A 23,288-nucleotide genomic window follows, 5' to 3' on the forward strand; every position below is an offset into this window, starting at 1 on the left:
GCCAAGGTTCTTGGGACTGAATAGAAAAGGCCATATGTAACTGGGCAACTGTCTCCGCCATGTTGGTTCTAACGGAGCCGTTCGGCAGCGACAGGAGGTCGCCCGAGATTGAGCCGAAATGGCCGTTCCTACAACGTCGACTGACTAGTGGCGCTCCCAAAGTCCTGTTTTTTGACGGTATGACAGATTCAGATTTTAGTCTGGCTCGGTGGCGTTATGTGCGCCGTGAGGCGCAGGCGCGCCCCTGATATAGACGCGGAATTTCACGTATTCGCCCGGGTACCCGGAACAGGTCGGGCGGCGGGTCGTGGTTTTTACCCTCCTTAAAATCTGAAAGCGCAAACCAAGGAGTGGATGTTTGTCCTTCTACGTGCAGAAAATGGACGCGTGAGCTGTATAAAACACGATCTTCGATTAACATAATAATCAATTATGCTCAATTAAGTAAATTGTTGTAGTGAAAAGCTTGAACAGTTTGAAGACAGAAGTAATAATAATAATAACAACAGCAGTTTAAGTACTTAATAATGCTACAAACTGGGATATATGTAAATATAACAACAGCATAAATTACATTATTTATTCCGTCAAATCCACAGGCAGATAGATACACATTGAAACGCCGCTATTGTCTGCCTCAGAATAACCTTTGACCTTTTAACGTCTGATTGCAAACCAGAAAATAAAATGATGTTTACTTTACTAATCTAGATAAGCCCCCAGTAAATACAGTATGTCTGAATGATGTAACAAGATTCTTAGAGCTGTATGACAGCACAGACCGTGGTTCTCAAATGTCAGTTTCTTTGTTCCTCTACTGGAAGAGCCGTACACCCTTACTTACTCATTTCTTTAGGATTTTAATATTTGAATGACTAACCAGTAGTTTCAGTTTTCACACTTTACAACTCTGTCGGTGTATTGAGCCAATCCTAGGAGTCTCACAGCCTTTTGGTGAGGTGACAGCTGGGGTCTCTGCCCTCGGTCTGAGTAACTGGAACTCAGATGTTGCCACAAACTGCCCCAACCAGGGCTGACCCTGGGTTTACTGCTGCCCTAGGAGACTGGACCATACCGGTTAATTACCTGTTAATTATATAATTAACGTAATTAACTTATATTAAAAACATTTCCATAGCACAGAGCATACGTCTGCTAACTAGCTAGCTAGTGTTTATTTCATATGAAATATTGAAACTAGTGTAAATAAATAATTTCACGTGAAGAAACCAGAGATATTTAATTTTTTCAATTGTTTGGTTTGGTGTCCCCTAATCGAATGACACCCTAGGTGATCACTTATCATGCCTATAGGGCGGGCTGGCCCTGGCCCCAGCTTGGCAGAATTCATGGTGTCAAAGATGCAAGAAAAAAACACCCATAAACACACTGAAGATGAAGGATGTGTTTGCATTGCGTTCGATGAAGGATGTGTTTGCATTGCGCTTGTCTAATGTAGGATGTGTTTGCATTGCGTTTGATGAAGGACGTACTTGCATCGTGTTTGTCTTCAACAACTACATTGAAAAAAATAACTTATTATAATATCCACCTTATACCCAACCGAAGAACAGCAGAAACGTCTGGACCATAAATGGGAATTTAACAGATGCTAAATTGGATACATTTTCTAAGAGTCACCTGTCAAAGGCCGGACCAGTATTAAATCTAATGCCTCAGCAATTAAGGATGAGTAAAATGTGGGTCACGTCATTACATCGATATCAAACCAAATAAACAAAGCTGTTATATATAGAAGGTTGTTGCAAAATAGTACCTATATTTACCAAATGCTACAATAAATTAAGCAGATATATGTGAGCTACTATTAACTGGTCTCACATTTGTTACATTAAACATAATTATGGCAACTTTGGGAAATGAAATGAGTCACGGTAAATTGTAATTAAAACTTCAATATATATTTGCTGCGTTCGTTGGATGTGACTAATAAGCGATGTCAGACTCCTCGTTTGTCTGCACGTTGTCTCAAACTATGTGATGTCAAATGTATATTTTAAGAGGAACCCTGTAGGCATAATTCTCCCTTTCTATAAGTTAATATTTTCTGAATGTATACTGAACAAACTGATCAGTTGGTGGGTGGAACGAAAGTAAGCAACTCGTCGTTCAATACATTTGGCTGTGAACTTGAACTGCTGTAGAAGCGATATTGGCCTCTATTGGTCAAAACACAAGTAAATCCACTATAACTCAAGTATGTAATAATGCTGTAACAGAAAATCATTCTGCAGTGACGCCTCTCCCTGTCTTAGGGTATATCCACATTCTATAACTGTTTGTCCTGTTCAGGGTCACAGGAAACCCAGGGGACACCCTGGACCGGATGCCAGTCTATCACTGGGCAGACGCACCCACACAGTGGGCAATTTAGAGAGACCTGTCCATTTAAGTTGCATAAGTTTGGACTTAAATGCTGATATTTTGTGGCTTTTCTGTGTATCTGCTTTGACCAGTTTGTATTGCTGGGTGCTCTGGAGTATTTCCTCTCAGGTATCTGCTGTAGATGAGCTCTTCCTGGGACCAGAACTTTAGATATATGAAGTTGTAATGAGTTGCTGTCCTTACCTGTTGTGTCACTGTCTCAGAATCAGTGTAAATCCTTTATGAAATGCTGCAGCTTGCTTCTGATTATTAGTTATTTTACTATTGTTTGCAAATAAATATATTGCCTGATTTCAATGGGAGACAAGTTTCTAGGAAAACAATCACAGGTTTAAGGTTTTGTTACAGGATTAACTCGATATAATTGTGAATTGTGAGTCAGGTGAGCCGTGGGTCCTGTGCATAGCCGACGCCCCCAGGCACACAGAAGTCGCGCTTCGTCAGCTCGCCGCCAGAGGTCGCTGCGCTCAAAGCGACGCCGCGGAGCACCGTGATTTTGCCCTCTGCACGTAAACATCAGACATCCTCGGACAACACCCACCCTGCACCAAGAACCTAGGCTTATGATTGCTAAAACTCAAGCCCGTGCTTAGTCATAATTCATAAATCACTCAGTCAAACGTCAACGATTAGGTGGCCGTTTATAATGACTATTGCAAATGATATTGTAACTGTTATAACATGTCATGATCTTATTAAAACAACGTCGCTCGCCCATTCATAAACATGACCGCACTGTTATAAAATAGACACAAGCCTGCCTCACGATTGCAAGTCTCATTTCATCTTTCGCGTACAGGATTCAGCCATGCCGCATTATTAGCTGTGTCAGTGAAACAGATCCGACTACAAGTCCCAGGCTCATCTTGCGGCGTCCGCAGTGATACTGGGTGGGGGCTGCGGTGAGGTAATGTGCCAGTGGGCTGGGTCCAGAACGGGGGCTGACAGCATATTCTCCCAGTACCAGCACCAGCGGGAGCGGCACAGATAGATCGCATCCGGCTGCATGCGGCCAAGGGACCGGCCGGGTGGACCGCGGATACGGGTGCTAGCATCAGGAGGGATAAAGGAGGTGCCTGCAGGAACCGGCCGGTAAACGGTGCACTTAGATAACGGCGTGCATTTATCCAGCGCCTCCCTTTAACGCTCTCCATTGTCCATTTAAACAGCGCTGCATATTCCGACTGAGCAGAAATGATGCATATGCGGCTCGGGCTTGTCAGCGACGCCTTGCAGCCTTATATCTTATGACTTCAGCTCCCGAAATTGCCTCAATCTGAAGGAAGCTTGAATTTTATCCTTAGTGTCGAAGATGTCAAAGATTAAAAATTGCGAAACGGTTAAAGTGGTGGTGAGATGCCGCCCACTGAATCGGAGAGAGGAAGCGACCAGCAACGAGAGCATCGTGAATATGGATGTAAAACTGGGACAAGTGTCCTTACGGAACCCGAGGGCACCTACGGGGGAGCTGCTTAAGACGTTTACGTTTGATGCCGTCTACGATGGCAGCTCGAAACAAAGCGACCTGTACGACGAGACTGTCAGACCCCTCATAGACTCGGTGCTACTTGGCTTCAATGGGACTATATTCGCCTACGGTCAGACGGGTACGGGGAAAACGTACACCATGCAGGGCTTGTGGCAGGACCCGGAGAAACGAGGCGTCATCCCAAATTCCTTTGAGCACATTTTCACACATATATCTCGATCTCAGAACCAGCAGTACCTGGTCAGGGCATCATATCTGGAAATTTACCAAGAGGAAATCAGAGATCTCCTATGCAAAGATCACTCGAGAAAACTTGAGCTCAAAGAAAATCCAGAGTCAGGTGTTTACATCAAGGACCTCTCCTCTTTTGTGACCAAAAATGTCAAAGAGATCGAGCACGTCATGAACGTGGGCAACCAGACCCGATCCATTGGATTCACCAACATGAATGAGCACAGCTCCAGGTCACACGCTATCTTCGTCATCACGGTAGAGTGCAGCGAGATGGGCCTCGACGGGGAGAACCACATCCGTGTCGGGAAGCTCAACCTGGTGGATCTGGCCGGTAGCGAGAGGCAGAGTAAGACGGGGGTGCAGGGGGAGCGACTCAAGGAGGCCACCAAGATCAACCTGTCTCTCTCCGCCCTGGGCAATGTCATCTCCGCCTTGGTGGATGGAAAGAGCACCCACATCCCCTACAGGGACTCAAAGCTCACGCGGCTGCTTCAGGACTCCTTGGGGGGCAACGCTAAGACCATCATGGTGGCCACTCTCAGCCCCGCCTCCTCCAACTACGAGGAGACCCTGACCACACTCAGGTACGCCAATCGGGCCAAGAACATCAAGAACAAGCCACGGGTCAATGAGGACCCTAAAGACGCCCTTCTCCGGGAGTTCCAGGAAGAGATAGCCAGGCTGAAGGCCCAGCTGGACAAGAAGGGCATGCTGACCAAGAAGCGAAGGCGCAACAGCCGGAGGCTGAGGAGGAGCATGGATGGGGAAGAGGAAGAGGAGATCGAGACAGACAGCATGGAGAAGGAAATGGAAGAGTACATGAAGGAGCAGGAGGAGAAGCTGGAGCTGGAGAAAGCTGCCATAAGGGACGACCGAAGCCTAGTCGCTGAGGAGAAGCAGCGCCTTCTGGATGAGAAGGAGAAGATGATGGCCGACCTGAGGAAGGAGCAGGAAGCTACGGAAAAGCTAACAGCTAAATTCAAGGTAAGAAGACATCATGGTTCAAACCAGTTATTGTTTCTTCTGAATGAAATTAGTTTACCAGAAAGAAAGAATTAGAATATAAACAGTGCAGTGCACTGGGGGGCCAAAGGGGTGGTGGCAGCAATAAATGAATCATTTATAATTCTACCCTAGTCTTAACATGTTCTGTATTGATTTGGTTGTGCTGTTAATTTCTGGATTGACACAATTCGGAAAGGAATACAGCTAAATATTAACTTTCCTACACATTAAACAGATATGTAAGAGGAAATAAATGTGCTTCATAATTCATTGAATTAATTACAAACCTGGCTATATGAAAGGATTTATTTTTAACAGTTCCACTAAATATATTCATTTCTGGCAAGAGATTTGTCTTTAAGGGGCAGGAACATGACAATGAGACACAGAACTCTGTGCCTGCCATTTATTTCCCAGAGCTAGTCTTGACTTGCAGATGTTTGCAGGTCTATTTTCATTTGATGTTATTCAGCTGAATATTCTACCGAATTTCATTTTTCCTTGTTGAGTTCAGAGATTCATCTTTCCTGTGTACTCGTCCAGTAGTCTTTCAAAGGCACATGAAGCACACATCGAGTGGACGTGACAGTGGAATGATGCTCTGTTTACCATTTGTACAAATATGAGTACAGGTACATTGGAATGTTTCATTTTCTCTCCTTTGAGACACACTCACACACACACACACACACACACACACACACACACACATGTTTGTAATTATGTCTTTGTGGGGAGTCTCCATTAATTTCTATGGGGAAAACTCTAACATGACGACCTTAACCCCTACCCAGCCCTATATTTAACTATAAGTAACCAAACAAAATACAAGAGTTTTGGCAGTTTTAGGCTGATTACATTCACAGATCTTTGTGGGTACCTAAAATGGTAATGTCCCCTAAGTCAGGTCAGTTACTGTCACTGTCCACCTAAGTCAGGCCAGTTACTACGATTGTCCTCTGACTCAGATAAGTTACTGTCACTGTCCCCTAAGTCAGGTCAGTTACTGTCACTGTCCTCTGACTCAGGTCAGTTACTGTCACTGTCCCCTAAGTCAGGTCACTTACTATCACTGTCACCTAAGTCAGGTCAGTTACTGTTACTGTCCCCTAAGTCAGGTCACTTACTATCACTGTCACCTAAGTCAGGTCAGTTACTGTTACTGTCCACCTAAGTCAGGCCAGTTACTATGATTGTCCTCTGACTCAGGTCAGTTACTGTCACTGTCCCCTAAGTCAGGTCAGTTACTGTCACTGTCCCCTAAGTCAGGCCAGTTACTATGATTGTCCCCTAAGTCAGGTCAGTTACTGTCACTGCCCTAAGTGTCAGATCAGTTACTGTTACTGTCCTCTGAGTCAGGTCAGTTACTGGCACTGATCCTTTGTCAGGTTACTGCCCTGTGTGTCAGGTCAGTTACTGTCACTGTCCCTTAAGTCAGGTCAGTTACTGTCACTGTCCCCTAAGTCAGGTCAGTTACTGTCACTGCCCTCTGTGTCAGATCAATTACCGTCACTGTCCTCTGAGTCAGGTCAGTTACTGTCACTGCTCTCTGTGTCAGGTCAGTTACTGTCACTGTCCCCTAAGTCAGGTCAGTTACTGTCACTGCCCTCTGTGTCAGATCATTTACCGTCACTGTTTTCTGTGTCAGGTTAGTTTCTTTTACTGTCCCTTAAGACAAGTGAGGTACTGTCACTGTCCTCTCTGCCAGAACCTGTGCAAACTTTCCACATGACATCTATAGTCTATAGGCATCAACAGTGACAATATGGTATAAAGAACTCTATGTGTGTTTAAACTGTGGATCCTGCTTTGTGAAATAGGGGAATAATATAAGGTAGCTCAGTAAAATTTCACAGTAGGTAAATGTCAATTTTGTATCTAAAGAATTGTAGGTAACGCTTTACCTTAAGTGCACCTTCATAATGCATTCATGGAACATTCAGTGCACCTTCATAATGCATTCATAACACATTCAGTGCACATTCATAATGCATTCATAACACATTCAGTGCACCTTCATAATGCATTCATAGAACATTCATAAGCAGCATGCAAGTATACCTGAACATCCTAACATCCTTTAACAGCATTAATATACATTAGTAACATACATTACATGATTATGCAATTAAAATGTTTCTTATTATTATATAATGTTTGTTATTAATGTATATTACAGCTGTTAAGAGATGTTAGGATGTTAGGGTATGCATACATGATGTTTATGAATGTTTATTGAATACTTAATGAATACATTATGAAGGTGTAAGTATAATGCATTATGAAAATATTTATAATGTATTATAGATGAGAGCATTCGCAATGCATATTGAACATGGCTATAATGTTATGACATTTTGTAAATATTTATAGCTGTGTTTATAATGCTTTATGAATGCATTATAATGCATTGTGAGGGTATGTACAATGCAAATATATGACTGCTTTAAGTAAAGTGTTACTGATCTCATCAAGCAGTCACCCTGCAGTTTTCACAGGTTGATGATAAAAAATGGCTAAAATGGTTTGTCTTTGCTGATTTATACTGATAAATGTTGTGTCGTGGGAAAGCTTCAGTGATGGACATTGTCCTCCAGGTCTTTTTGAGGATGCAGGTGTTTTTGGCTGATGATCCCACCTAAGTAATGAGTGTTAAAGTCCATGTTGGAGATACTCCTGCTCCATGATTCCCTGTCACATGGTCGTATGGTCACATGGTCGCATTACCTCTGCCACTCCCACATGGTTCATTGTACCTCCTTGACTTTCAGGTGACTCTTATGTGACACCACATTAAATATTCAGTGTGCTTCTCATCTACAGGTCACCCAGAACATATAGATTTTGTTTTATTCATTTTCCCCCCCTTACATTTGTCTGGAATTATGCCAGGAACGCACAGCGCCTTAAATGAAAATCAGTAGTGGGTAGACCGTGTTCTTCATCATGCACTGAGACAGATTGTGTTCTCTGTCACACCCTGAGGTAGACTGTGTTCTCCCTCACACACTGAGTTTGACTGTGTTTTACATCACACACCGAGGAAGACTGTGTTCTCCATCATGCACTGAGATAGACTGTGTTCTCTGTAACACACTGTGGTAGACTGTGTTCTAGCAAACATCTGTTTTTGCACTTTGGGACATATACTAGGTCGGGCCGGTATAACGCAGAGGGGAGCGCCCACTGCATCTATGGACAGGAGGGCAGGCAGGTCTGTCCCGGAGTGTCTGCATCTCCACAAATTCCTGTTCGCATAGCATACCATCAAGGTTTAATGGTTCCTGGCATGCTACCCAGGGGTACCCCAGCCTGCTTTAGACAGGTAAACTGGTTTAACCTCTGTTAGTTAGAGAAAAGGCTGCACTAATGTTTAATAATGTCTATAACTGTACTATATAAATGTCCTGCACTATGTAACACTACTAATCTGCATATCCGTGCTGCGTACTCGGACACACAGCTGCACGGAAGTGGAAAAGCATTAGAGAAATGCCCTTTTGTGTGTGTGTGTCCTGTTGTGTGAATAATGACACGGTGAGTCATGGCGTCTTGGTCTTCCTGTCAGCTTCGTTTCCTCCTCAGACATCAAGGCCCCGTGAGCAGTGGGCCTCTGCGAGCGTCATGGCGCCGAGCATCCAAGTGAGCGGGTTAGCGGTTAGCACTACACAGTACTCACTGCACGGGGAGGGTCTCAGCGTGTGTGTGTGGTCCAGGTACGCATTACATTGTGGGGACAAAATATGATTAAAATCTGTTGTCATGTCAACCATTTTTTTCAGTCCCCACAAGGGGAAATTAGATTTTTTTTTTAAATCTGTGACCGCAATCACAGATTTGTGTTTTGTTTGGTCCCAACAAAGATATGAGTACAGGTCTGTGTGTGTGTGTGTGTGTGTGTGTGTGTACGTACGCAGTTTGCCTGTTTTCTACACATTTTTTTTAGATTTGATTCAACTTCGTGGTCATTGTGCTGAATAAAGGTACAGAGCCAATGAAATGCAGTTAGTATATAACTAAGTGCCAAATATATATACAGATACAATTAATACAATTAGTTACAAATAAATTCTATAAATCTTAGACTGTAAATTCATGGCGTTTCCTACAGCTACTTCCCCCTTCCCTGCATTTGGGCAGGTGTGCCTCTGAATCTCCCACTGCGCACGATGCTGTGTGAGAGTGATCTCCCCGTGATGGACCGGAACCCCAGCCAGGGCGCCTCTCTGCCTTCTGTCTCCAGGCTCAAAATGACCCTGTACTCATTAAGCCAGCATGGAAAATGGATGGCATGAATACAGTAAGAATTAAATTAGCTTCACCTGCTCTTACGTTGCCCATGGACACTTGTTTGTCCTGTAAATCTGTGCTAGATTGATTATCAGAGCTCACCTGTCACTGGGGAAAATGTACAGGAAGAGAAGATGGTGCTGACAGGCAGGGCTGGAGGATTCTGGGAAGAGCCTTTGAGAGTATGTACCACTGCTGGGCTGAACCAACGTGCCGGGGGGCATATTCCCCCTTCACATTCATCCTCCCTGTCCTGTAGTCCTGTTTCTGGGTTAATAGCATGAGGCACCATGGATATTTATAATGCAAAAATACAGATGTGAATCTGCAATGGCTTAAATATTTAACTCCCATGACTACATGAAGAGTTGCTAAATTGTCCGTAGGTGTGCATGTGTGAGTGCATGGTGTGTGAGTGTGCCCTGCAATGGGCTGGCCCCCCATCCTGGGTTGTTCCCTGCCTCGTTCCCTGCCCATTGCTTCCGGGATAGGCTCCGGACCCCCCACGACCCAGTAGGATAAACGGTTTTTCACTCACATATCGCGTCATTATGAAACATGATTTTCATCGTGCTCAGTATCACAGAAAGTACCTGCCAAAATCACAGGAAGTGCTGAGCATCACTGAGAGTACCTACAAAAATCACAGGAATTGCTGAGCATCACTGAGAGTACCTACAAAAATCACAGGAAGTGCTGAGCATCACTGAGAGTACCTACAAAAATCACAGGAAGTGCTGAGCATCACTGAGAGTACCTACAAAAATTACAGGAAGTGCTGAGCATCACTGAATGTACCTACAAAATCACAGGAAGTGCTGAGCATCACTAAGTGTACCTACAAAAATCACAGGAAGTGCTGTGTGTCTCTAACTTTAACTACAAAAATCAGGAAATGCTGCTGATCACCTGGTTTAACTCCTTTGAGGGCTGCCCGTCCATGCTGAAACATTGATGAGTGAACAGCAGGCTGCCAGCGAGCTTCAGACCAGAAGGATGGCTGAGGTCTGAATCCTCTGTCAAACATAAACATCTCTTTGCATAACAGAATAAGCAGATTTCCATTTTCTTTCTGTATTGGGCTTAAACATGGGGAATAAATTGCAATCAATTTGTCCGTTTGTTTGAAATAAACCCTCTACAAGGAACATCACCACCAGAACCACAAGGTGGTGTTACCCAGCCCACAGACAATCTTGGTCTTGCTTTTATTGAAGTGTGTACAGTAAAGTTTCGGATGCTGCCACTTACTTTGTGTAAATGTCTGAAGTTCCAGTGAAGAGGTAGCAGTTTGCTGTTGTCATTGGAGAGTTACTTGCTCTCATCTGTCCAGGATCCCTCTTCATACCGACGCGAAGGGTTGCATGGTCTTGAATAGTCAGGCTGTTAGGAAAACTGTAGAAATGCTGCCTTGTAGGTGTAGCTGTATTCGGGTTGTCTTTAGTGGCAGATGGACCACCAGATGACCTGATGATCGCTAATAAATTGGGTCAGTACTCAGTTAGGACACTCTGCCTATGATCAGAAGGTCATCGTATTAAGTCCGTGGATCAGTAGAATGATTTCAATGATGGATTTCACCTTAATCAAGGCCCTTAACTGCCAGTTACTGCTGCTCGGTCCTGGTCTCGCTGAAAAAAAAAAAAAACGCATGTTGCTTTGGATAATAGTCTCTGCTACATAAATAAAATGTGAGATTTCCACTGTATTGACACCAGCTTTGATACTCATCTCCATTCGATAAGCATCATCCACCTTGTGAGGCTCTCCGTTCCAGGGAGCCTTGCTTGCAGTGAGGGTTCTCCACCCATTCTCTCACAGGCCTTCCGTCTTGGAGAGGTCACTAACCCCCAATGAAAGGCACTGAGGCAACGTTAATTAGTCATGTTAATGCCAGAAAAAAAGCTCATTGTATGGACTTGAAGTGATGGGGGGTGGTCGGGGGGGGCGGGCATACAAAGCCGTCATTGTTAGGTTTCTGATGCTTGGTACTGTGCCGTCTGCCTGTTTAGCTCACAAGTCACTGTTATTGCAGAGCTGGGGGGTGCTGTGGGAGAGGCTGTGATTTCTCTATGACCATGCCTTCCTTGAGCTGCTTCATATCTTCCTCGTTCCTCCTTAACACCTTTTATTTTGTCATTAATAACACAGGATCAGAGCATCATGGGATACATTCATTTCGGCCTCCTCGCTTTGGCAGCCTAAATCAAACGATTAACCTGCCTTATATTCAAGTCACATGTCACTGCTGCACCGCCATATCCCACTGCCATTAGAGCACAGGAGACACACCCTCGTCCCTTATTCACTGCATCCAGCTTTTCAGAGTCTCTTCTGACCCCAGTGCCCTGTATGTGTGTGTGAGAGAATTACTGCAAGGGACTTCATCCCCATCCAGTGAGTCGCGGTTCCTGAATCATTTCAGCTCCAACGGTGCCCCCCCCCCCCTGTCAAAAGGCATGGCCCTCAGGTAGGGTGTGCAGGATAAGAAGCATTGAATAAGCCTCTTTTTTCCATCTACCTATGAATTGATGGATAAGATTCATCTAGGAAATCTGCTGCTGATTTGTTTGCTGGGGATGCTTTGTGGTGTCGTACACCTTGTGCCAGCATTTCTACAGGGACGATTCCACTAGTCAGCTCTTAGGTTTGGCAGTTTGAGGTCAAGTCAAAATAAAAGCTGAAATCGCTGACTCAGAGTCTAGCTGCTGGTCCCTAAGGTCCACCAGAGCCTCATCTGTACTAACAGTGATGAGTCATCCTGATATTTTCCAAATCTTATTTACCATTACCTGTGGATGCTCTGCTCTGAAGTGTTCTGGAACATTCCGTGTGCTTCTTTGACTTCACTAGTGTCTTGTTTAAATGTTAAACTTTTAAATGTTGGCTTAGTATCACCCCTGTGCTTTACGTCTCCAGGATGAAGGGCTTCAGATCTGAAGCTGCGCTATGCAGCGAAGCTACTTCCAAAGTGATGCACCGCTATTCATTTAGCTGTTTTTGATTCGCTGGTATGGTCAACACCTGACGTTTTAAAATCAATTTCTTTCCATCTAAAAGAACTGCTTTTATCCTCTAATACAATGTTGTTGTTTTTTCGGGGATCTGCATTTCTGCGGGAAGGGAACCATGGGGTTCACGTTACAGCTCTGTGCCTTGTGTGTCAGTGAATCGCACTCTTCCCATAATGCATTGTAGCCTGACAATTGACGGTACCGTTTTGAGGCTGATGTTGCAGTGGATTCAGCGACCGCCCTCCGTCCTATGACAGTTCGAGGTATTCAGGTCTATTGTCTCCTTGCCAGTTTTTTACACAGTAAAACACTAGTAGATTTATTGCTAAAACTGCCTTAAAGCATAATGCCATAAATGACTGTAGTTGCAAATGAAGCAGGCACAGTAATACTGGTTTTTAGCACTGTCTGTTGGTTAGCTGTACCTAGAATATTTTTAAACAGGCTATTATATAATGCATTGGCATAATTATAGAAAACAATATCAAATAACATTATTAGTAAATAATACTATTGTTCTCTCACTGAAAATATAAAGGGTAGCTGTTCTTATTAAATATAAAGATAGCAAATTAGCCTATATTGAATTCAGTTTTTGTTCTTATTGTTACATCCAGGGTAGAGTACAGCCACAGTCTGAATGGGCTCCAGCAGTGAAGCTTGTGTCCTGTATCAGGAGGAACTGAAGACCTAATTGTCTCTGCAGGTGTTTTTACATTGGGTTATATTTTTAGCCTGTTCCCCCGCACAGCCAATGAGCAGAGCTGCAGCAGAAGGACGCACCAATCAGATGGCCCCAACCCCGAGCGCTGAGCAGAGCAGACAGAGTGCTGGTTGTTATGAGACCAAATCGGGGCAGAATACAGAAGCAGGCGAGGTCGCCAGTGCAGCAGTCACTCTGCAGCCCGCAGGCTGTGAAAACCCACCAGCTAGACCTAAAGCAGTGTGTGTTATCGCTCTAAATGCACCACATGGAGCTCCAGAAGGCTGCAGGCAGGCGAGCTGAAAATTAGCATGTGAAGCAGAGGGGATTATGGGAGCGGAATCAGGAGTGTTAGAGCTGAGGGGAGGATTTACATCCAGTTCTGGACTCTTGTGTCTTTCCAGTGGTTTATGCGTTTTTATTGACCTAACATGGCCACAGTGGTGGTAGTGGGGGGTGGGGAGGGGGTGTTCAGGATCAAGTACTGGGTGATATATGAGTGGGTGCTGAGCATGTTAGTTACAGGAATATGCAACCCAGCAGAAAAAGCTTTTTATTTTATTTACTATATGCTTTAAGTGGTACATGAAATGACAGCATGTATATCTGTCTTAATCCTCAGTACAGAATTTGGAATAATCCCATTTATTTGTAGATATCATCCCCCGCGATCAGGGAAAAAAAGCCCTAAGTGAAGTGTGCCCTCGTTCTCCGGGCGTTCCTGCCTCTGCCGTGGTGCAGACCATCAAATCCCAGGACCCACAGAGGTGTTCTGCCATGTACTGACCATCTGCTGTCTGCGAGGAAGAGGCTGTTTAACTGCGGGGGGGGGGTTGCTACTCTCTGTCTTCATTCCCTGATTCTGGGAGGGCTGGATGATAGGGTTCATTTCTGGAGGTTGGTCATAGCCTCCCAGTATACGTGAATACTGAGTGTGACAGCCCCCCCCCCCCCCCCCCATGGATAATTCCACTGAAAGACTGATTGCGTCATTTACCCCTGCTGCCTAATTCCCAGATGGAGGCCAGAGACCCCTAGGCAAGGCGTGACCTTTCCCCGCCGCCTTAGATTGATTCACCCCCCCCCACCCAGAAACCAGAATTCAGGAATTTGAATCTCAGTTTTCACAGAATGACTTACTGTGTGATTTAGAAGAACGCAGATTTGGTGTGGAGTGCTGGGGGCTCATTCAGATCCTCCTGGGGCCCAGTCATGTCTCTGGCCTTGGAGGCACTATAAGGGTCCGAGCAAAAGCGAACTGCTAAAGCCAGTAATTAAATGCTAACATCCAGGCATATTCACTTTAGGGGTGTAAGTCAACATGCGTACTTGACTGTGCTGTGACATTTTGAATTCTTGGCTGGCCTGTGAATTTAACTGCCCCTCCCCCCCCCCCACTTGGCACATTTCACCCCCAAGTTTCAAAATACCTGCATTACAAATACCTTATACCATGTCGTACAATGGCTGCACGGTATCAGGGTATGAAACATTACATATCGCCCAAACCTACATTGGCCTAAACTTGCCAGTCACAGTCATGCTTCTGCTGGGAGCTTTCTGCTGAATTCTGAGCCGCTGTGCCCAAACTTTCCCCCATGTGTCCAGCTGCTGACCGTTTGCATTCCCCTCTCATCAACAGGCCATGGAAAGCAAGCTCCTGGTTGGGGGGGAAAACCATCATTGACCACACCAATGAGCAGCAGAAGATGCTGGAACTGAAGAGGCAGGAGATCGCTGAGCAGGTACAGCCATCCTTCCTTAGAGAGGCTCCCAAACCATCTCTCATATGGTCTCACATTTACAGGTGCCTGCATAAAGATATTGTGTTAGTTAAAATAGAATTAATAACATTTATAGTGAGGGAAGATGGACTGCATCCCCCAAAGGGCCAAAGTGACACAAGACAGCCAGCATGCTGATTTCCCACAATCCTCAGGGGCCCATCTTCCTCAGCTCTGATCTTCTACTCCTCGGACAGTCTCGGTCCTGAGGGAATCTCCCATCTAAACCATTTAAATCAGGGCTGGATCTTTAGTCTTATCACTTATTCCATCTTCACTGATGGAAGATACCATAGCCTTCATTTGCAAAGTGGGGGAGTTCAGATACAAATATAAATGTCCCTTTTTATAGGAAACTATTTTGCATTTGCAGTGAATGGTTCTGTCTGAACTATGCCTTATGAAAAGGAAGCAGTTTTGTTTTGATTATTACTACGTGAGTAGTATATCTGTGGAGTGCAGTGTTGATGCCACTTTGAAGTTTCTTGCAAGACAAAAATGCAAACCAATGTGGTCACATGACTGTGCTCAGTATCATACCATAAAAAGGTGGTTGTAGGGAAAGAGATGAACTGGTCATAGAGTGTGAGAGGTAACCTTGGTGGAGGGTCTTTCAGCGATCGCTTTTCTAGCTGTGTGGGTTGTGTGGCTCTCCACATCAGATTTCGTTACACCCGTACACCTTCATGAAGGGCATCGACCAATGCCGCTGTCTCTGCTCGGCCTGTCCGTGGTGAACACACTGCACGAATGCATGACAAATCGGATCAGAACCGCGTGCCCGGAGGTCCATCTCATGGCGAATGGTGACAATCGGCATCCCTGCTGCCCGCCTCTCTGCTTATATCTTCTGCTGTATTTTTCCCTCCATAATTTTTCCTGGGAACAAAAGGACAGTCAGGAAATGCTTTTCCTGGGGTTTCTGCACATAATGCAACCTGCCAAAAATGATTCCATTCCCACTCTTGGATTATTTCTGTAAAAACACTAGTTTCATGGACTCAGGTTTTCTTGAGCTGCTTCACACTAGCTGTTGATCGAACATGGGTGGGGGGGTCACAGGATGGGGGTGTCATGTTGGGGGGGTCTCTCCTGGCAAAGTGAGCCATGCTTCTCTTTCTGCCGGCAGACGCGCTGCGAGCGAGAGATGCAGCAGCAGATGTTGCTGCAGGATGAGGAGACGTTGGAGCTCAGAGAGACCTTTTCCTCACTGCAGCAGGAGGTGGAGCTCAAGACTAAGAAGTTGAAGAAGGTGAGCTGGACTTCAGATCTCCTGATCCATCGCCCCGCAGGCCGCTAATAACCGAAGGACATCAGTAGCCATTAGCAATGTGCTCTACAGTGAACACAGTGCAGATGTGATTAAAGGTCGATGTATGATGGCTCTCACCTTTAGGGTTGAGGGTTCAAATCCCACTCTGTGTGTGTGAGGTGTTTGCATGTCCTCTGCTTGTCATGCAGGTTTCCTCCCACAGTTGAAATACATGCAGTTAGGCTAATTGGTGTCTCTAAAGGTTGCCCAAGGTGTATGACTGTGTATCTCCCTTTCATGCTGTACAACAGCCCTGACACCGGCTCCACAAGGGACAGGGAGTCCAGCAAATGCAAAAAGGACAGTGTATGTGAAAGTGTTTGGCAAACGATATGTAAGACCCAGAACAGGATTAAACACTGTTCCGGTTTTACACGCCCGTACACATGATCTGAACACTAACTACAGGACTGAGGAGTGACATCATCACCTGCTGCATGCTACAATGTCGCCAATCCTTCTCCGTGCCTTATGTTGAGTCCTGGATTCAAAGATTCAGAAGCTGTACTGTTATTTGTACAAGTAAAACAAAATGCTTGCTTGCATACCTCCCTGCAGAATTAAGCAACATGGATGATTAAGAACAATAAAAATAGCAAATGACAAAACAGTCATTACAAAAACATACAATATATGCAGTATACACACAATATGCATGCAATATACAATATTCAATATACAATAACATACATGTAGGAGAACAAGGTGCTGAGGTTAAAGCGATTTAAGGTTTAATAAATGAGAGGTCGCTCTGAAGTCCGGCCCCCGTTTTTCTGTTCCTGGGGTGTAGCGAGAGACACACATGTGACAGTAACTGGAGCACAGGTGTGACCTCTTTTCATTACGTCACACTCGCGTGTCAAAAACTGGAGCCGTTGAACCGGGTAGGATTTCTGCTAATGTCCGTGTTTCAGCTCATATTGTACGACGGAGATGACCTCCTAGGATCAGTAGATGAGTGTGTGTAGCCCCCCGGTCTAATCGGACGCCTTCTGTGCCTTGTCCCTCTTCTGCCCCCTCCCTGTAAACTGGATGAGTCTCGTCCTGTCGCTCTGCCGCTCTCCGGACACATGCACACTTTATCAGTATAAAAAGGTTTGTCTTTACCCCGTGACTCCCCATCGCCATAGCGCATCGCCTGCAGCTTGCCATCTGGCCGGCCGACGCTAACCTCCATAGCCATTCCAGGGGTGCCCGGTGAAAGCTGCCCCCCCGGCCACCAGGGCCACGTCTGCAATATTCCCCTCCTACTAACACCCTGCCCGTCATTTGCAAAAGCTCCCCCCCCGCCACCCCCTGACTGCATTCTAACAAAGAGCCAGCTGACCTCTGTTTGACATTGAGAAGATCATACTTTCTCTTCGCCTTAGTTGTGGAAGTGGTCTTCAAGTATGGTGTTATTAAAATGTGGCATGTAGGTAAAACTAAGCCTTCAGGCGAGTTGAATGTGTGTGTGTGTGTGTGTGTGTGTGTGTGTGTGTGTGTATATATATATATATATATATATATATATATATATATATATAGTCAGTACACAGTGTATATTCTGAAAACTCTTAGGTGAAATGGACTTGAAGTGGTGTTAGACTTTATCCACTCTTCCTGACATTACAGCCAGCGAGCTTCAGCTGACCTTTAGAATGACATTTACATATGTACATGGATCATGGTTCAGGTCATCCTAAAGTCTTCAACCGTGAGCCGTCCTGCTGCAGGAAACCCATCACGTGACCACGTGCCATGCTTAGGTTTTGTGGAGTTGACTGGAGGACCAGCCTTTGTGTTTTCATTCACTCATCTTCTGGAAGGACTGGCGCACGGGGCATGGCCCTGCCTGTTTTCCGTGGTTGTGTGTCGAGGGATCTCTCTTAACAGCATGCGGGGAGGTCAGCTAACTGCAAAGGCACATGTATAGCCTGATGGAATCATCGGAAGGACCTAGTAGATGCTTGTTCTCTGGCTCCCTGCAGGATGGTGTTTCTGTGGGGAGGGGCAAGGCAATAGCTTTGGTGACGGAGTGTTGCTGTGGGTGACTGAGCGGTTGCTAGGAGACGGCTGCCTGGATGGCCAGGCTTTGCCTGCAGAATGGAAGCCCCCACTTCCTTCAGTACCCCTCCCCCGCTCCCTGCTTCCTGCTCCATGCCCAGACCCTGTACTTAGAGTCTTATCTCTTCATCCCGTTTCTCCCTTGCATTCGCAGCTGTTCGCGAAGCTGCAGGCCGTGAAGGCGGAGATCATGGACGTCAACGACGAGCATGTGAAGGCCCGGCAGGAGCTGGAGCAGACCCAGAATGAGCTCACCAGGGAGCTCAAGTTCAAGTGAGCCTCCACCCTCTTTAAGAGGCATCTCCACGCGAAACCTGGTCTCTGACTGACCTTCACGGTGAAGTTTTTCAGATTAAGGTGCGGTCACACTAGCATGAAAAAAAATCTTGTCGTCTTCACAGCGCGGATCGAAAATGGAGCAGGACATGACGTTTAGTTTCAAAACAATGTTGGTGCATTGACGTTAATAAGGAATACTGCTAATAAGGAATAAGTGACATATATTTTGCGTTTAAAATACGTATTTAAACTGCCTATTACAGTCAATATTGATTAGCCTTCTAGCCTGGAGAGCTAAGTGTGAAGCGATGTTATAAAATGGGCTGTAATATGTCTTCTGCCTTAAAGACCTATCTGAATTCTCCTGTTTACAAATTTATATTCTGGCAGTCGACAGTTTAAAAGAATTGGCTGTTCGACGGCCCACAACCAATGAAGCTGAAAGGTCAGCCCCACCCATAGCACACACGATTGGTTGAGCTACGTGAAATTGCAGGTCAAAGTTCAATTAAGATGAACTCTGTGAAATCGCTATTCCGTGGGAAGTGAGGAATCTGATTTTCCCGTTCTGCAGCTATAATGGCGATGAATGAGACATGAGTATTTTTTTTGCACTAGTGTGACCACACCTCTAGACTGAGGAACATTCTCTACTTCAGTGCTTCCCAAACCGGTCCATGGGGCACACTGGACAGGTCCACATTTTAGTTTTATCCCAGTTCCCAGAACATCTTAACCTCTCTAAATACCTTACAGGTGGGCTGGGAACTGGAATAAAACAAAAATGTGGATCTGTCCAGTGCGCCCTGAGGACTGGTTTGGGTAAACACTGCTGCAGTTTCTCCAGTTAATGTAAAATCCAGGAAAACAGCAGCAGTAGGTCAACCTAAACCTCGGCACCTAAACACACTGCCAGCTTCAGAGACTCCTCTGCTTCTCATAATTGTCTTTTAAATCTGATCTTCACTAACTAGACTCGTTAGCTACTTTTTCAGAAGGTACAGACCATGCCCTGTCACCTGCTTCAGGTACCTGATCATTGAGAACTTCATCCCACCCGAAGAGAAGAACAAGATAATGAACAGGCTCGTCTTTGATAATGAGGAGGACCAATGGAGGTTCCAGCCTCTCGTTCCTGCTGAGAAGTGAGTGATCTTACCCAGCATGGGCCCACCTACCACATCCTGTAGGCAGCCAGATCAGACAGTGCTATTCGGCCCCACATCTCTGAAGACCTCAATCCTGGTCTAAGTTATTCTAAATGAAGTCATCTGATTAGCAGATAGAAGAAGCGGTTTCTAATGCCAGTGCTGGATCTCTGAATCCAGATTGAAAACGATGTTTATTTTTATCAATAAACAAAAGAGGCGATTTCACTGCAGAGCCGGAGACAATAGCGGCTTAGCTTGCTTCTGTCTTCAAGATTTCCAAGTGCTTTAAACGTGCATGTTCAAGATCGGCCCTCTTGACACTACAGTGATGCTGAAACCCCGGCTGCGAGTGCAGTGCGTCTGAGCGTCTGCATGGAGAGTCAGAATGTCTTTTGCATGTGAGGTCTGGAGTTCTGCAGGGGGAAGCGTCACTGCCAGGAGAGACATATCTGAGGAGGAAGGGAGGTAGGTAAGCAGCAAAAAAAAAAGGAAGGAAAGGAGATGTTGAAAAGTACAGATTTCAGTTAGTGTGCTGTGTGAGGTCTCTGTCCCTGAAAGTCACCTTCATGTCCACACGTCATTCCTCCATGTTGACAGCAACGCTTGGCGAGAATAGAGGCCCTTTCAAAAACACGGACACCAAACGTCCTACCTCTGGCTGCCAGGTCACCTCTCAGTCCCTTCTGCAGTATGAAGAGGCTTCAACATGAGACTGGAACACATAAGCACATGAACACAATGTGATTTGTCTGCTATTATACAGCTTAGATGGATATATTGCTTTATAATAGGCTCACACAAGATGATAGTAGGTTTTTTTCTTCTTGGCAATAAAGAGTGGGGAGCCGATAGGGAGATGTTGGCCATATGGCAGCCTCTTGTTAATATTTACTCATTCTAGTGTCTGCTTAAGGACGGTCACAAACAACACTTAGTGGAATAAGAAGCCTTTGTGCTGAGTATGAGTTGCTTGGCTCGAATGTCTGGGCGTTTCCTCTGTTATCTCAGCACCGATCACCTTGGCACATCGCTGACGGGCAGACGAGGTCTGTCACCGCGTCTCCGTCACCGCCGGCAAGGTCGCAGATGGGGGGGGTTGCAGAGGCCGCCCTCCCCCAAGGCCAGTCGGCTTGGCATTCGTCCCTTTCCTTCATCTCAATCTGGGTGGTTCACCTGCTTGTGCAAAGTGTTCGACACACACCGAAGATTCCACGTTTACAGGCTCTGAGGCAACCTGCTTGGACTCTAGCAATCTAAATGATCTTTTAAAAAATGTGCGATGTTTAATGCAGTATTGAACCGATTAGGCATGCGGGGAACTCTACATGTGGCATGCAGTATTTGATGTGGTCTTTTTACAGTCTGTGCAAAGTGGTCTAGCCTGACCTTGGTGAATGTGAAGAATTAGATGCCACGTTATTACCTGAATTGTGGGATTTAGCAACTTTTGGTGCAGGAGGTCAGTCACACTGTGACGTAAAACAGTTTGCATGATTTTGGACTCCTTCAGCTGATCACAGTCTTGTTGTACTCTACCAAACTGACCTTCTCTTTCACCCCTAGACTGTTATTTAAGTCTGTAATTAGAAAAATGCTTACAATCACATAATCTGACACTGTCAAAAATGATTACGGCATGTTGTCCAAGCTGCTGTGTGATTCACGTTTTACAAGGCCTTTGTGTTTATGCTCTGAAACATTAAGGGGTCAGTTTGTGCTGGGAAAGCGTAGGAATGAATGTGGATGAGACAGAACTAGCAAGTGGAATCTCAGGCTGAACTTCAGAAGGACATTGAAGGTGAATGGCCTTTTCTCCTCTTCTTGTTGCAGTAAATTCATGCAGATGAAAAGGAGACCAGCTTCAGCGGTGGGGTACAAGCGGCCAATCAGCCAATATGCCCGCAACGCGATCGCCATGGGCAGTCTCTCCAGGTACCGGGTAGGTCGTCAACCTCACTCTCTAGGTACCTAGTTGGTGGATGCTCCTTTGATACTAAGGGGGTGTGATATTAACATGGCCATTGATATGGGAACTTCAAACTGATAAGTCATTGCGTCATTGATTCCAATGGGGATAATATATTAGCACCTTGTGCCTTGTACTGGGTAAGTGATTGGAAGATGGAGCCTCCTGTAAGGTAACTTCATGAGGGCACAGAGATGCAGGGAATCCCTGCTTAGCCTCCCGCTAGTTGCCTTGGAAACCTCGAGACACCAGGGCGCCTTGTGTGCCAACTTCCCACCTCATCATCCTACCCCAGGCTGAGAACATCATGCTGTTGGAGCTGGACATGACCCCACCCGCTGTGTTCCACCTGGACTTCCCCAAGACACACCTGGAGCAGGACCTGGCGCTGCAGCTGAGCAGGGACCTACTGCTGGACAACGCCACCTACAGGGAGATGGCTGCCGCCGCGCGAGTCAAAAAGTCTCGGTCCTGGTGAGCGAACCCGTCGGGTCATGTGAGACATTCAAAGCAAGCAAGGGCAGCCAAAGGTCACACAGCGCTGATCACGGCAAATGAGTCTGGCATTCCTTAAAAAGACAAGTGAGAATTGTACATTGTGAACAGTAAACTCGTCGAAGATGTCAGCCATCGCTCATCATTTCATAGCACCAAGGGCACAGATCTTTACCACGAAGGTCACGAGTGACAAAACCAGTTACGTTGGAAGCTTCGACAGGTTCTCAAATCTGTAGCTAATTAAAAAAGGCATCTACTCTGTGAACTACAAATGTGCATAAACAGTCAAGTCTCTGAGGTGGGTTTGTAGTTTTTGGGGCCACTCTCAAAAAGTTTCTTTGAGGCCCCCAGTCTTGTGACTGTTTGTGGTCAACAGGGGGCCCCTCATGATGGTTGGAGTGGTGGTAAAAGGTGCTGCTGGCTGCAGTCACTTGCTGATGTGAAAGCACTACGTGATACTGCAGTATCTGTGCCCCAGCTATCCTGCCTCCTGCTGCTTGATGATACCGTAACACTATGAACATGTTTGCAGTGCTAACATTCCTGTAAATCCCTCCCTCCAGGTGTCAGACCCCACGTGTGCTCCTGCCCTCGCCTTCCACCTGCTCCCTGGCTTCAAGGCCTCAAGCCCCCCAACACGAGGAGGGGGCTGCTTCCAGCCCTTCCCATCCATGACGAGTAGCCCCGGCCACCCACCCTGGAACGGCCTGGCTCATTCTCATGTCCGCTGGGTTCTGTACTCAAAGCGTCTTAACTTGTGTTGTGTTTCTTGTCGCGGAAACCTTTTGTAACAGCAACAAACTGAACAGCGCCTCCTCTTTCCAATGTATTATAATCTGAACCAGAGAAGACACTAATCTGATGAGCATGTTGTCCTGTATAGGTTTTTAACACAGTGCAGCCCCCCTCAACAGACAGACAGACAGACAGACAGACAGACAGACACACACACACACGCACGCACACGCACACACACACACACACACGCACACATACACACGTGCAGCATAGGCCTCACTGCTGCAGTTACACATATTAAGCTTCTCCTCAATTGATTCCTTCGAAGCCGGATTTCTCTTCAGAGAAGCAACACTGAAACTACTTAAAGAAT

At 45.7% G+C, this 23,288-nt stretch overlaps 1 protein-coding gene across 1 annotated transcript; it reads left to right on the forward strand.

Moving 5' to 3' along the window:
* Positions 1-20: 20 nt before the first annotated feature.
* On the forward strand, positions 21-23,042 carry LOC125714475 (kinesin-like protein KIF3C). Its single transcript, XM_048985127.1, is given in 9 exon segments — positions 21-5,113; positions 14,784-14,819; positions 14,821-14,886; positions 16,055-16,177; positions 18,438-18,556; positions 19,591-19,707; positions 21,544-21,652; positions 21,975-22,153; positions 22,741-23,042. Coding segments are annotated over 9 exon segments (2,256 nt in total). The 5' UTR covers positions 21-3,718; the 3' UTR covers positions 22,853-23,042.
* Positions 23,043-23,288: the final 246 nt, after the last annotated feature.

This window comes from Brienomyrus brachyistius, chromosome 19, assembly GCF_023856365.1.
Source record: "Brienomyrus brachyistius isolate T26 chromosome 19, BBRACH_0.4, whole genome shotgun sequence".
NCBI classification, from domain to species: Eukaryota; Metazoa; Chordata; class Actinopteri; order Osteoglossiformes; family Mormyridae; genus Brienomyrus; species Brienomyrus brachyistius.